The sequence below is a fragment of the Mastigoproctus giganteus genome, chromosome 12, assembly GCF_048544385.1.
Source record: "Mastigoproctus giganteus isolate SK-2022 chromosome 12, ASM4854438v1, whole genome shotgun sequence".
Taxonomy (NCBI): Eukaryota; Metazoa; Arthropoda; class Arachnida; order Uropygi; family Thelyphonidae; genus Mastigoproctus; species Mastigoproctus giganteus.
Window position 1 is genome coordinate 52,932,241 of NC_143586.1, and position 16,880 is coordinate 52,949,120.

The following is a 16,880-nucleotide window of genomic DNA, read 5'->3' on the forward strand; positions in this document are numbered from 1 at the left end:
TAAAAATGTGCAACTATGAATACTGGATATGATGTAAAGAAACAGCACAGTGAATCAGATGACAACTGTCATCTGACACACCCAATGGTGTGCTGTAGCCTACTCTTGCGAGCTGATTGTTATGTTTTCAAGAATTTTGTGACAATTAAACTGACAATGGCTATAGAGTGGCACACACTTTAGTCCACAATGGCTAGTGGCATTTGGCAATAAGAAGGTGACACAGAAAATTCAGCTGGTGTGCACTTATTTCAGCGTCCTTTGTGTTTCCTTTCTCCCACCCCCTTCCTTACATGGCAGCCTATGTAGGGATTATCTCTGCTATTAATTTTACAGCAATATTATTTCCAACAAACATCTTCTTAATATTGCCTGGGCCACTTCTTCTGAACCTTATCAGGTTCACGGCAATTCTAGAATTCTCAACAATTCAACATAACTAAGAAGAAGCGGCCCAGGCAAATTGAAGCGGATGTTTTTGATACTGTAATGGAATTCATTCTTTCGGGGGATTGTTAAAAATTTACCAGCACACCACTGGATCCCCATTTACCATCTAAGCCAATTGGATGAAGAGGCCAGAGATAAGAGAACACTCTGTTGGGCCATTATTCTACAGTGTCGATTTGTGAGTTTGTCTTAAAAATTGTTGATTAAATTAATAAAATAGGTGCCACTATGTCACTAAGAGAAGTGCAGTAAAGCCAAGTGAATGTGAAAATGTTGCTAAAAAGTCACGTAGATCTATCACGTTGGAAAAAAAATGGAGGTAGTTCGTAGAATGGAAGATGGTCAGACACATCCTAATGTGCGTAGAAGTATGAAATTGCCCCATCAACTGTGAGTACCATAATGAAAAATGCAGATAAAATAAAACAGTCAATGCAACATACTATGACAGTAAGTGCAACACAAGTGAGTTACAGCAGAAGTAAACTTTTAGAAAAAATGTAGAAGTTATTGTCATTGTGGGTGGATGACTTAAATCAAAAAAAAACATTCCATTGACTCAACTGTTATTACTGATAAGGTAGTCAATTTTTGAAGACCTTAAGAAAAAAGAGGGTGTTATGAGACATTTTTAGGTAGCAAAGGATGGCTCATGATTTAAATCTCAAAGTAAGTGCTGCAGGATAATTATCTTCCTGATCTCATTTTTAATGTTGATGAGACCAGGCTTTATTGGAAGAAATTGCCATCATGAACCTTCATTGCCCATGAAGAGCAGTCTGCACCAGGTTTCGAGACTACAAAAGACAGGATAACGCTTCTGCTGGGCACAAATGTCTCTGGCACTTGAAAATTAAAACCAGTGTTGGTATACCATTCACAGACACCACGTGCTCTCAAGGGCCTAATCAAAGCCATGTTGCCAGTCTACTGGAAATCAAACAGGAGAGCATGGGTGACACAAGAAATCTTTTTGTATTGGTACATAAATGAGTTACCAGCCAAGGCTCTTCTCCTGGACAATACCCTTGACCATTCTGCAAACCTTCCTAAAGTCAGGACATCTCTGGGTGTCAGTGTTGTGTACATGCCACCAAACACCACTTCAGTTTTGCAACCGACCAGGGAGTAACAGGAACCCCCGCCAACCCTTCATGGAAATGCTGAGAGTTTTGGTTGTTGTTGTAGTACTTGGATTTTTTGGGTGCAATGGCTGCTTAGGCCATATTGCACCTATCAGTGTAATTAATACTATTTGGAGAGTTTTGGACAGGTCAGACAAAACTATTTCAAAGAATTTTAAAAACTAAAAGGATTATTAGCTCTCATTTCACATTTTAAAGAGTATTAATAACATCAACTCTGCTTGGAAGGAAGTGTCAGTGAACTGTTTGAATGGAGTGTGGCACAAACTTCTCCCACAATTTATGCATGACTTCACAGGATTAGAGCCAGTGGAGAACATTCTTAAAGACGTTAACAGACTGGTGCAAGAGGTGGGATTGGACAAGGTTACATCTGAAGATGTAACAGAGTTGTTGGATAGCCGTGGACAGCAGCTTTCCAATAAAGACTTGGAAGAATTGACTAAAGAACTAAGCCAACATAAGGAGGAGAAAGAAAAAAGAGGAAGAGCCACCTCTAAAATCTATGAGTACAAGCAATCTACAATGAATCCTTTCAACCATCAAGACCCTCACTGGTGAGCTCCATGAGATCAACTATGACAGGGAGTGAAGTGTGAAAATGAAAAGGAGCGTAATTGCATCCATTGGCCCTTATCCTCAGATTCTCAAAGAAAGAATGAGGAAATCTCGACAGTCAACCCTGCATTCTTTCTTCAAAAAAAGGACAATCAATACAGGGGGCCTTACAGTGGTGCTTACGAAAACTTTCAGTCTGGGCTCGAAACATATCTAAGTAAATTTTTTTTGTTTAATTAAATTTAGTTTAGTTTACTGTATTGCAGTTAATTGATTTATATTCATAAAAATACTGTCATAACATTCATTTCAGAGCTTTAAATATAGTAATATTATATTACTTATGTCAATTTTGAGAGGGGCCTGGAATGTAATTCATTGAATTACATTATACAGTGGATTCCGGTTATTTGGGCCACCAGTTAATCGGGGCAGCCGTTTATTTGGGGCAAATCTTAAAAAACAGAAACAGATAGCCAGGGTTTACTTCGCTTAATTGGGACAGCATGCCGTTTAATCGGGGCAGGAGACCGCTGCACTGGAGATTACCCTACGATTGTCTCCGACAGTACCACGTGGTTCGGTCGAAATTCTGAAGGTCACAACCATAAAACAATAAAAACAATTAGCAGTCACCTGTTTATTGGGCTTTTCTATTAGTGAAGTCTATCATAAACGTACAGTAAACTCGATATTACTGAATTTGCAGTAATACCGACAGCTGGAATTCTGTGGGTTATTATGGTGAAATGTGTTTACACTTCCATGAAATCTTAAATTATATAAAAATTAATTTTTATATGATTTAAGATCTTCTCTTCATTCCTGTTTTTAAAGCTTTGTAACTCGTTACTCGGTTCTCACTTGCGCGTATTGTGTTACTTGCAATTTGTTTGTGCTGTGTTCTTTGTTATTGATTGCTTATCTTTTTACTGTTTTAAATTTTAACCTCTCCCCGCCCACAAATGTCAGTGAACAGAAATGTCAACTAGTTCGTATGTACCTATTAATTATTTCGATTTTCACATTATCATTTAATTTTTTAATTGGTAAGGTAATAAAGGGTAAATTTGTGCTTAACATATCTTTGCTTTTACAGCCTGTGGATAATATTCCTCCTATTTTCGCTAATTAGAATCGCTGTTTAATAGAATTAAAATTCAATTCACAAATGTGATCACAATGACCGGCGCTTACTGCACATCGTATAGTGAACGGTACTTTACTATGTTGAGTTCGTGGTAATGTGATTTGATTGTACAGTGAACCAATTGTAAAAAGGGGGGGGGTTACATTGTATTTTTAACTATTTTAACTATTTATGTGAAACTTCGGATAATTGGGGCAGCCGCTTAATCAGGCCAAAATGCACTAGTCCCGATGTGTCCCAAATAACCGGAATGGACTATATAGTTAGGTTCATTTTACACCTTTTTTTTTTTTTTTTTTTTTTTTTTTTTGTGACAGTTCCTTCAGAAATGGAACCCCTTTGCAAACCTAGGACTACCTGTACTGAGTCCTAATGGCTGTGTACTGCTTCTTAATAGCATTCAGTTCAGCCACAGGAGCATGTCTTTGTCGTCTCTCTCTCTCTCTCTCTCTCTCTCTCTGGGCGCCTCTGTAGCCAGGTGGGCAGGAGCAGCAGTGCGTAGTACATGCTTCTTGATTAGACCGGGGTTCGAGCCCGTAACCACCAAATACGGAGGATGCAGAAAGGTCAGGGAATGACCACCGCATATCCCCGGAGCAATATGACCTTAGTTGCTAATGCTCCTAAATAACAACAACTCTTTGTCGTCTCTGGAACTTGTTGCACATTCCCTGCACAACTGAGTCTTAATTATATTAGTCCACCAAGAAATGCTATTTAAAGGTGTGCACTTTTGTTTCATCACTTTATCTATAGCAACATGGATGGAAAATTCAGACAGATTGCCAAGTGCCTTCATCCACAGGAAGGTCTGTCTTGATGGACGAATCAAATCTTATTTCTTGCTGAAAAACTGTAGATGATTATTCTGTATTCACTTGTCATCTGTAGGGTATGGACCTTCCATTGGCAGGTCTTTTTTTGCCTTGGATGTAGTGGAGAGGGTCACATCTGTGTTAGACTCTCTTGTGGTAGAGCTGTGTGTGTGTGTAGGGATTGTTAGGAGCATTTGTGATTTGAAGGTGATTTAAATATATGCCCCCCCTTGTGCGTTTCATCTTAGAAAGGATAAAGATGCATAGAATTTAGTTTACTTAGCCCTTTTAAGTACACTTTAATTAGGTGCCTAGTTTCTAGAGACTGCAATTTACAGAATCCCAGTCTTTCTACGTAAGAATTATCCTTTTCTGACCCCAGTTAATCTTGTTGGTTGTACTGCACCCTTTCTAACAGATCTACATCCTTCCTGAAATGAGATTTTTTCCAAACCTGTATTAAGTATTCCAGATGTGGGCTAAGCATTGCCTTGTGCATTGGGAGTAATCTCCTCTTTGTTCTTGCTGGCAAAATTCTTGTATAACATTAACAGTACTTCATGATAGTACCAAGCATTTTAATTAATAAATAAGTAGCGTGTAGTTCTAATCACTTGTCGGGCATATATCTTTTTGTGTTTAGCTAAGGATTTTTACTTAGGATATAACTAATATAACACTGTGGTCGTAACAATATAGGGTAACGTATATATTGAACTTGATAGCATTAGGTATAACATATTTGATAGCGTAATTATGTATCACTGCATTTAGGAACCTATTAGCTTAGTGTAGTATTGTAAATTAATCAATTAAATTTATTAATTTTTCATTGTTAATCAATTAAATTGTATTTAAATAGAAATCATGCCCCGGACTAGCACAGCAAAGCAATGGGCACACAGTAGTGAGAGTGTTGTGGCTCAGGGGAGAACTGAAGGAAGTGATTCTCCAATGTATTGCAGCCTAACAAAATGTGCAACTTGTGAAATGGTTGCAGACTTTCTGAAATGAGACATGATCCAGCCAAGGGGGATAGATATCATTGTGTGCTAGGTGCAGGGAGTGTGAAGAAATTAGATGCTAACTCAGCATTCTGATGGGCATTTATGAGAGTTTGAAGACTAGGGTAGATGCCCTCAAAGGAATTAAAATGGAAGTCCCATCAAGCTCTCAGCTGCCCAACTCAATGTCAGAGCTCACACTTTGTGCATCAGACAACAGAACAGCAATCTCCAAGGTGGGACGTGCTGGTCCTACAGGAGCTAGTTGTTTTCAGTAACTCTGTTGTCAGGGGGAGAAATGGGAAATATATTGTGAAAAAAGGATAGGTGGAATGAGGCCAGGGAGTGTCTGCCAGGGGCAAATGTTGATGACATTGTAGAGCAGAATACAAGTAGTAAGTCGCGAATTAGAATTGAATTTGAAAGTATCTGCAATTCTGCCCAGACACGATAGAAGGGAGTATATATTGAGATCCTTGTAAATCAATTCAGCCATGAAGAGATTGTGTAAGGCTCGTGGGGTAGAATTTTTCTAAGCGGGGTCTGTGCCTGTTTACAGGAGAGATTGTTTTCATAGGGATGGGATACACTTAAACAGAAGGGATACAAGAACATTTGCTGATGCTATCAAGGCAGGGATATGTGGGTCAGAAAACTGATAGCTTGGGTTGAAATACACGATAATAGCTTAACTAGAGCCACAGGCAGAGGCAAAAGTGATTCTTGCACTGCTACTATTGGTACATGCAGCAGCCTGGAAAGCAAGGTGTCTGTGACTTCAGGCCCTGCTTGCTGTGGGTCATCATGGAACAAATGAATACATGGGCTGTTAGAGTAACTAAGAGTAAGAACATGCACATGTATACTTGCATGTACACTAATGCTAGGAGCATTGTAAATAAATTTAATGAATTTGAAGTACTGATTGAGTTATCAAATGCAAACATTGTAGCAATAGTGAAAATGTGGTGTCATTTTAATATCAGCAGTCCTCCCAATGTCTTATAATTTCAGTACAGCTAAATAGCATTAGCTATTTTATAATTTTGAATCCTAACTGGGTATAGTTAAATTTCATTCATGTAAATTTCCAAAAATAAAATTTTTATCTTGTGAGATGTTGTCATTTGAATAGTGAGATGCATGCTAACGTGACACAGCATGAGATAGTTGTAGCCCAATTGAAAGCTTCCAACATCTGCACACAGAAGATGAATTTCATTATCAAAGAGTTCATTCTCAAAAGTATTCAAAGAAAATTCGTGAATAACAAATAGTAAGTTTGCAAATATTGAGGTTAGGGTGGTGTATAATGAAAGTGTACAATAAAATATACAAAATACATTAAATATAATGAATAAATAAAGTGAAAATTTTAAGCTCTGTTAAAAACCGATAAAGTTTTCAACTATAATAGTATGACAGAAAGGAGAGGTAAATCTGGCTTTTATTTAGTGGTAAAAATACTGTTATTGAGAAAGACTGTCAGAAGCTTCAGAAGGTATCTAATCAGATTTTATGATTTTTTTTTTATTTATTCATTATTATAAGTTGAGCAGATGGGCTTGAGAGGTGGCAACTGAAGTTTAACATTGACAAGCATAAAGTATTGTATATGGGAAGCAGTAACCCCAGAGTAATGTATCAACTGTGTGGTACTACACTGACAGAGTACAGAGTATTGTCCTGGAGGATTTGGAGTGCATGGTTTGCCAAGGTCTCAAGCTGGGCCCTGGAATTTGCAGCCACCATCAGGATGAGGTCATCAACAAAGGTTTATGAACGAACCTCCCCGAGGTCAAGGCATAGAAATTCATCCATCACCATGTTCCATAAGGTCGGCCCCAGGACCGAGCCCTGGGGGCAGCCACAGTGTATCTGTCTTGTGAGTTTCTGATAAGGTACATTTTCTGTGATCACCCTGACAGTGGTAGAGAATGAAAAGCACCTGGGGGTAATTGTGCAGGCTTCCTGGACACTCTGGAATCCCAGAAAATGAACACGCAGATTTAGCCGCCAAAAATGCTTCAAATCCGATCTTACCCAATTTCAGAACACCTTATGTTGACTGTAAATGCATTATACAGCAGACCTCTAAAGAACAGTGGAAACGTATATGGGAAAAAGAAACAAATAATAAACTTTTTGAAATAAAGAGAGAACCCAAACAGTGGCAGTCCAGTCTGAGGGGAAGTAGAAAAGAAGAAACTGTACTAGCACGACTGCACATTGGTCACATGTACCTCAGTCACAGTTATCTATTAAGAAAGGAAGATGCGGCACAATGCAGTAAATGTTCATGCCCACTCAGTGTAAATCATGTCGTTATAGAGTGCCCACTATATCTAAGAGAACGAAAAACTGCTTTCTCCTTACTTTTCAAAAATTGCAATCAATTAACACTACAGAATGTTCTAGGAGATCGTCAGGATATGGATGACGTTTTTGTTTTTCTAAAATCAATTGATAAATATCACCTTGTCTGAACTGTTATCAGAATCAAAACCAACAAGAAAGATATACTAGTCAGAAATCAGTGCATTATAGCTGCTGATGCACTAACAAACCGAACAACAACAACAATTGTGCAGCCAGATATGAAGTTTTCTGAACAGTGCAGACGGTCTGCAAGAATAGCCCATGGTGTCTTGTCAATGATATACAGGAATTTTTCTAGCAGGGATAAGGAGGTGATTATCCTCTTGTGTAAGGCAGTGGTCAGGCCATACCTTGAGTACTGTATACAGAGAAGGGCAACAAGATTAGTGAATGGAACAATGGGTTGCTTTTACACAGAAAGGCTAAATTTCTGCAAATTACAGTGTCTGGAGACTAGGCACCTTTGAGGTGATCTGATTGAGGTGTATAAGGTATTGAATGGGTTGAGCACACTAAATTCTTCTGCTTGCTCAGATTACGAACCTAAGGGGGCATAAATTCAAATTGAGGAAAGACAGTTGTAGGATAGATGTGCAGAAGTTTGCCTTTAGCCATTGGGTGGTTGATTGCTGGAACAAACTTCCATCTATTGTAGAAGTTGATAGCTTAAATAGATTCAAGGCAGAACTAAACAAACATTTGGAGTGAGTGGATGGATGAAATGAGAAAGGGTTTTTTTTTTTTTGGCTGATGCTATATGAGCTTGCTTTCTTGCATCATGTGCTAATGCTATGTTTTATATTATTATATATTTGTAAAAAAAATAAGAGAAGTTTGCCTCAATGTGATACGTAGAGCACTTCCGTATGATACTCTCCAGAAATTAAAACGAAAACAATTAAAAAATCGAAAATCTTACATTATAGTAAGAAATAATTAAAAATCAACTGAACACAATTAAAAATTAATTTTTTACTTAATTTTTAATTGTGTTAAATTGATTTTTAATTATGTTAAGGTGATTTTTAATTATTTCTTACTGTAATGTAAGATTTTCGATTTTTTTAATTGTTTCGTTTTAATCTCTGGAGAGTATCATACGAAAGTGTTCCACATATCACATTGAAGTAAACTTCTCTTTTTTTTTTACAAATATTGATATCAACGTAGAATGTATTGAGCATTATAGCTCTGGTTCATACTATTAAATATTATTATATATTATATTATTTTTAATTTTTCTATACTGTTATTTTAAGTTTATGCAGTTTTGAAAAGTTTTAGTCCTCAAAATTTATTTTTAGTCCTATTATTTTGTATTAATTACAACCAATTCTAATTCAAGAATGAATGCAAATGAGCTACTTGGCTTTATAAGACTATTTAGTTATGCAATATTATTTATGGTACTTATTTATATTCAATTAAAAATGCTATAATTTTGTGAAAAACACTTTCCTATTAAACCAAGTATTTATAACATTTAAAATAATTACATGATATAAGTCCAGCAACATGATCAGTAAAAAAAGAAAAAAAAAAAAAAACACTAATGTGAAATAAAATTTAGGACCCAATTAAAAGGCTTAAAAACAGTAATAGCTCCAGGTAAGTTTAGCATTGGACTCCAATCACAAAATTTCATAAAAATCATTTTTACTGTGATCAGCCTGATTTCTTTTATTATAGTTTCATGGCTGCACAGATGAGAAAAATAAGTAATCTGAAATGGTGTGTGGTGATTAAAAATCAACTGCAGAAAACAATTTTTGCTTTTTTTTTGTTTTTTTGTTTGTTTTGTATTTTTAATAGGTAAAGTCATTCATTGTAATAATTGTATAGAAAACATATGTAAAAAATTATAAAACTGCCTTAATCCATTTTACCAGTGAAGTAGAAAAATTCATTCAGGCAAACACACAAGAATTAGCAAAAGATAAGTGGTTATGTCCCTTATCAGGAAAGAAATTCAAAGCACCCGAATTTGTTAGGAAGCATATATTTAATAAGCATGGTGAAAAAACAGAAGAAGTAAAGAAAGAAGTAAGTATGAATGAATAATTTGAAATGGTTTAAAAATGTAGTTGGACATGTTAACATTGTGTAAGTATATATGGCTTTGAAGAGAGAATCTCTTCTTATTTATACTTAGAATTCTTAGAGCTCTCTAGAATTCTTGAGTCAGAACTGATATTGTCTCAGGTACAAAGTTAATAGAGGCATTGACAATAAGCTTTCAATTTTTAGCCCACATTCTTTACATCTGTATATTGAACATAGACGGGCTTCTAATATTTTACTGAATATTGTTTATTTGTGTTTTTGATGCTCCTTCCATAAATGTTTTGTCACTTTTATGACATTTCCATGCTATCTGTGACAGTCTCCAACTGTATAACAAACAAATATAGCTTTTGGATTCAAAGAACGGTTCCCAGCCCTCTTTTCTCTTCAGTTACATTTTTCATGATCAAAATTATATGTGTTTATAATTTTTAGTACTTTTGCCACACAGGATTTTTAGTACTTTTGCCACACCTAATTTTTAGTACTTTTGCCACACAGGAACATATTTTAATGTATCAGGTTTTGCAATATCCCCATATATCCAAAATTAGGCTTGTGGATGACAAATGGGGACCTTACCCGATGTCCACACCTCATCTTATGGAAGGGAGCTATACAGCTGCTGACCGAGCAAGGACAGACTGCTCAAATGGGACTAAACCTATCGCCATAGTAGAACAAAGCAATCAAGACTCGTTCAGGCTGGAACGTTTCCCCGGTCCTAGCTGTGCTTGTCAAAGAATCAGGCCACTCATCGCTAATATACTACTGAAATAACTATCAGGATAGGTACTATCAGTAACAGAAGGGCTTAAGTGACAAAGAAGTAGAATTAGCAGAACTAATGCATTTGTGTTGTTAAAATACTTGGTTGTTAAGATATCAGGTAGGCATCGCAAAAATAAGGAACATAGCTGAACTTTCTGGATTAACAACTAAATGGTTCCATTCTTTTGACCCCATCTCCTGTTTAGTGTCCTCACATTGTTTTTCTCCATCTTTTTCACACAAAAAAAAAAAAAAAAAAACCTACATACAGCTTCACCAGTAAATTGCAGTGTTTTAAAAAAATCTGCAACTTTATTTATAAAATTTCATTGTTCATCTGTAGTTAATGAATTGGCCACCATGTCTGCTAGTGCGGAAATTATGTGGAATGTGCGTAATTATATTTTAGATAACACAATATATAAGTTTTACTCTGTGCTAGCAAACTGCAATGTTAAATCATTAGCATTAGCAAAGACATATGATGCAAGAAAGCCAGCTCTTACAGCATCAGTCAAAAAAAACCTCATTTCACCCGCCCGTCCACTTGCTCCAAATATTTGTCTATTGTCTAGTTCGAACTTGAATCTATATAAGCTATCAACTTCTACAACGACAGATGAAAGTTTGTTCCAGCAATCAACCACCCATTGGATAAAGGCAAACTTCTGAACATCTATTCTACAACTGTCTTTGCTCAATTTGAATTTATGCCCTCTCAGGCAATTATTCTGAGCAAGGGGAAGAATTCCATCAGCATTGAGCATGCTCAAACCATTCAAGGCCTTATACACCTCAATCAGATCACCTTGCAGGTGCCTAGTCTCCAGACACTGTAATTTGCAAAACTTAAGCCTTTCTTTATAAGAGCAACCCTTTGTTCCATTCACTAACCTTGTTGCCTTTCTCTGCACTCGCTCCAGCAGCTCTACATCTTTCCTAAAATGAAGCCTCCAAACCTGTATAGAGTACTCAAGGTGTGGCCTGACCATTGCCTTATACAAGGGGATAATCACTTTATCCCTGTAGAAAAATTCCTGTACATCATTGACAAGACACCATGAGCTAATCTTACTGACCATCTGCACTACTCAGAAAACTTCAAATCTGACTGCACAATTACCCCAAGGTCCTTTTCATTCTTTACCACCGCTGTTGTAGTACCACATAGTTGATATGTTACTCTGGGGTTACTGCTTCCCATATGCAGTACTTTACATTTGTCAATGTTAAACTTCATTTGCCACCTCTCAGCCCATCTGCTCAACTTTTATAGATCCTGTTGCAGTAGTGTACTGTCGTTGGTGTCATTAACAACCCTGCTAACCTTCATATCGTCCATAAACTTAGACATTAAGCCTGATATACCATCATCAATATCATTAATAAATACAGAAAACAACAATGGACCCAATGCTGACCCCTCAGGGACTCCACTAATAACATTAGTCCACAAAGAGCAGTGTCCATTGATTACCACTCTCTGTCTTCTCCCACTCAACCATCCCTTTATCCATACCAGCAATTTTTCTCCAATGCCACACTGCTCCAATTCATGCAGCAGTCTTCCATGTGCAACAGTATCAAAAGCCTTTCTAAGATCCAAATATATAATATCAAAATTATTCTTTGCATCCAGTTCCTTTGTGACCACATCATAGTACGCAATCAAATTGGTCAGACAAGTCTTCCCCTTAAACCCATGCTGTGTCCGAGCTATAACTGAAGTCTTGTCTAGGTGATCCTGAATCATAATCTTTACGTGTGAGGCTCAAAGCTAAATTTGATATAACAGTGTCCTTCACTGAGACGCTAAAGAATATTTAAGAAAGCAGATAATTTTCTTTATGTATACTGTATGTAAGTGTGATTTTTTTTCAGTTTCAAGTGGCATAAAAAATATGACGTAATCAGACATCTGCAAACAAACTATTGGAGGAAATGGTTGGGTGAAGTGGAAAATGTATGTGTGGTTTTTTTTTTTTTTTTTTTTTTTCCCTCTTTGCTGATGCTGTATAAGCTTGCTTTCGTCCATCGTTTGCCACTACTAATGATAATGCTAGATATGCATAAGAACAATGTGCAGTGCATAGAAAGAAATGATAAAATAGATATAGCATTTCCGCAGTGAATATGATAATGTCATAACAAGAACATGCAACCTGGTTTTTGTTGATCTCAAAAAAAAAAGATACAGCAAAGGGTCTAGAAATCTGCTCTAGTAATAGTAATAATATTTGCCATATAGTGCAAGGAAGCCACAGGCTTTTGCTGCAATGGCAAAAAAAAAGAGAAAAGAGAAAACAACCAAATAGATAAGAAAAAACAAATTATATGCTTCCTTCCTCGCACAGGTAAGTATCCAGCTGACCTCTGAATTTATTCAAACAGTCAGCCTCTACTACCTGCGAGGGCAACTTATTCCAGCTATCAGTGGCTAAAAGAACTTCCTATAATCTAATCTAAACCTGAAGTCCTGTAATTTGAATTTATGACCCCTGGTTCTGGTATTCTATAGAACAGTGAAAATTTCACCTTCATTCATTTTACTAATCCCTCTCAGAGCTTTATAAACCTCAATCAGCTCATCTCTGAGGTGCCTGGTTACCAAGCTCTCTAGCCTAAATAATCAGTCTTTCCTCATAATCAGTCCTTCAGCTGATCTCACCATTTGAGTTGCCCATCTTTGGATCCTTTCAAGAAACAGTCTTTTTTCAGATGAGGTCTCCATACTCAAACACAGTATTCCAAATGTGATCTTACAATTACCTTATACAGTGGTATTATGACCTCCTATCTCTACAAGATGACATTCGATAAATCATCGATAGGACACTGGGCTTTCCTGGGTGCCTGTTTACACTGTTCAGAAAACTTCATATCTGCCCATATTATAACTTCCAGGTCCCTTTGCTCCTCCTCCACTGTTTTTAATTAACCCCACCAAGTGTATAATTTATTTATCGGTTGCTATTCCCCAGACCTTGCATTTAGCAGCATTAAAACATAGCTGCCACTTCTCTGACCATCTTTGAAGTCTTTTCAAGTCATCCTGAAGGAACACTGCTTGGTACTGATCATTAATTACTCTGCCAATATATACATCATCTGCAAATTTTGACATCACACCCTCTATTCCTTCATTGATGTCATTTATGAAAATGAGAAACAGCAGTGGTCCAAGAATCTATCATTGAAGGACTTCAGATTAGTGTAACATCCACTCCTGATGTTACACTAATCTGAAGAATATCCATTAATCACACCCTCTACCTTCCCCTGTGCAGCCATCCAACAATCCATTTTAGAATCTTACCAATAATCCCAACCTGTTCAAGCTTATACAGTAACCTCTCATGTGGGACCAAATCAAATGCTTTGCTAAAATCTAAATAAACTATGTTGAAATTGTTCCCCAAATCCAGCTCATGAGTAACAAAATTGTGTCAAAATAGCCTACTAAGTTAGTTAAGCATGATTTACCCTTAACAAAGCCATGTTGTGTGCCCTTCCGAATGGCCATATCTATCTAAATGTCTCTTGATTGCACTCTTAATCACTGCTTCTAAGGCGCCTCCGTAGCCAGGTGGGAAGGAGCAGCAGTGCGTAGCACATGCTTCTTGATTAGACTGGGGTTTGAGCCCGTCACCACCAAATACGGAGGATGCAGAAAGGTCAGGGAATGACCACCGCATATTCCCGGAGTAATATGGCCTTAGTTGCTAATGCTCCTAAAAACCACAATAACAACAACAACACTGCTTCTAAGATTTTTCCTACCACCCTGAAGTCAAACTAACCGGTTTGTAGTTACCAATCACTCTTAGAGCCGCTTTTATGTATTGGCGATACATTGGTATTTCTTCTTTGCTGTGTTCATACACATGAAAAATTCCTTGTCCCCATTCTTTGCTGTCTTAGCCAATACTTTCACATATACAGTGGTACCTTGGTTTGCGAGCATAATTCGTTCCGGAAACGTGCTCGTAATCCAAAGCACTCGTATATCAAAGCGAATTTCCCCATAAGAAATAATGGAAACCCAGATGATTTGTTCCAAAACTCAAAAATATTCATATACTGTAAAAATGATTAATACAAAATACATACCTTTTTATATTTTTAATATTTAAATTTAATATACATAAAGCAATCGAATTTATTAATTATTGGGTAGGACGACTTTCACTGTCTCTAACGGAATCACTGCTATCTGTTGATTTTTTCTTTTTGTGCGACTTTAACAAGGAATTTTTCCAATGACACTTGCTTTTGCCTCCTTTTGAGGATTTCACGGAAATCAGATTCATCGCTCGCACTATTACAAAACGAGGAGGCACGCTTGATACACATAAACAAAGCTGCACGCGTGTAGCCCGGTGGGCCGGAGGCCGGTGTGATTTTGGCCATAAACCGTAGTATGAGGCCACTATAAATTTTCCCGGGTAAGAATTTTTGACCCAGTCCGCCTCTGTTTATCGATATTGCTTTTTTTTTTTCTCTCTGAATCTGCAGTGTCTTCGCCAGGATGCTTTCTTTTCAAACCTTTTAATTATTTTACTCATTTTTAGGGAATAAAGCACAATTACAAAACGAGGAGGCACGCTTGATACACATAAACAAAGCTGCGCGTGTAGCAACTGAATAAACAACACCGTAAAGGCCGAGACAACTCTATTAACACCTCACATTTTACTAAAGCACATTTCTAGGGGTTACTACCATAAAACAATAAAAACAATTTCCAGTTGCGTTTCTGCGAGTGAATCTGTTATAAACTGGTAGTAAACTCGATCTAATTGCTTTTGCGATTATACCGATAGCTGGAATTGTGTTGGTTTTTGCGTTATTATGGTGAAATGTGTTTCCCCTTCACTGATATAAAAAACCATAAATACATTTTCAAAATCTTCTCTTCATTCCTATCGGGTTGCGTTCGGTTGGGGGTGATTCTGCGTTCGACTGCCATTTCTTGTAAACACAAAGGCTAATTGTGCATAAGCGAATTCGGTTCGTGTTATATAAGATATCGTTCCCCTATTTATAAATTGTGTATGATCGAATTCGTGTAGTGTAAACACGTATTATACGAGGACTGACTGTACTCGTATTGCAAGACCTCGCTCGTTTATCAAGTTAAAATTTATTAAAAATTTTTGCTCGTCTTGCAAAACACTCGCGTACCAAGTTACTCGTAATCCAAGGTACCACTGTATGCAGCTTTAACCTGTTGTAGGCTTCAGTACTTTTCATTGCTCTGTAACTGTCCCATGCTATCTTTTTCTGCTCTGTGACCAGCCAGCTCCACAGTCATCCATTTCAGCATCCTACTCCAATATTTTCTTAAAGGTATGTATGCGTTCATGACTTCTGTGATTTTTTCTTTAAAAGTATTCCATAATTCAAATATATTCACCATCCTTCGCAATCTACCCAGTTCACAGATGCCGCATAGCATCTTAAACTGTCAAAGTCCCCTCTGCTGAAGTTAAAATCTCTGTTTTTACCTTTAACTACTGCAACATCTTTCTTCATCATCCAACTGACAATTGCATGATCACTTCCTGAAAATGATTCCTGTTCTCTAAGTCCTGTGATGTCATCTAGACAAGACTTCAGATAATGATGAGGTCAAGAATATTTCTGCCTCTAGTACTTTCTCTAATATGCTGGTACAAATAATAATCATCTAGTTTATTTTAAAAAAAGGTTTTCCCCATCGTGAGTTTCCATCCTACTTATTCCAGTCAGTCTGGGGCAAATTAGTCACCCGTAATAAAGCATTCGTGCTTGCTTAACCATTCCATCTGCATATAAAGACTCCTCATATTCTTCACCATCTTGTGGTCTTTAGATTACTCCCACTCTCATTGTTCCTTTGATTCCAACTATCTCACACCACACAGATTCTATGCTGACAGGTATAACTTCAACTCAGCAAAAGCTCCTTTCATTTTCACAGGCTGCTTTTGATAAGAAGCATGACCCACCCCGTCTATCTTTCCTAAATACATTATACATACTATAGTGGAACTCAAAACTCATCATCATCAATTTCCGGGTGTCGCCACATTTCTGTTGTCCTATTATATCAACATTAATTGTCCTAACCAGGAGTTCAAATTCAGCCATTTTATTGACAGTGAAATGGGTGCAAGCATTACTTTGACCCATATCATCAGATAAATGCAGATCTAAATTAACCTTGCCCCCCCCCCCCAACTAGCAGTTTCCCTGAACCCTTAGGGTATCTTCAATGATACTGGCAAAAATCTTTGCACCACTTTTGTTCAAATGAATGCCATTTCTACAAAATAGATTCCGTCTACCTACAGATGCAGGTCATGCTGATAAAAATTCCGCCAGTGCCTTGCAGATTCCCTCAAGTTTCCAGTTAACCCACAAGCTTTCAGCTTATAATCCCTCCTATTGTGTCTGGGCAGAATTGCAGACATGTGCACATGTTGACCTAACTTGCAGCATTTTTTTTTTTTTTTTTTTTCATTTTAAAGTTATAGGTATTCTAAAGTTAATGTCCCTTTGC

At 37.1% G+C, this 16,880-nt stretch overlaps 1 protein-coding gene across 1 annotated transcript in view; it reads left to right on the top strand.

Annotated features, from left to right (window-relative positions):
- Ars2 (arsenic resistance protein 2) overlaps window positions 1-16,880 on the top strand; it is a 308,719-nt gene that overhangs the window by 263,853 nt on the left and 27,986 nt on the right. The window contains exon 18 of the mRNA XM_090386894.1: window positions 9,391-9,544. Within this exon, the coding sequence (XP_090243020.1) occupies window positions 9,391-9,544 (154 nt within the window). The remainder of the gene's footprint in view (window positions 1-9,390; window positions 9,545-16,880) is intronic.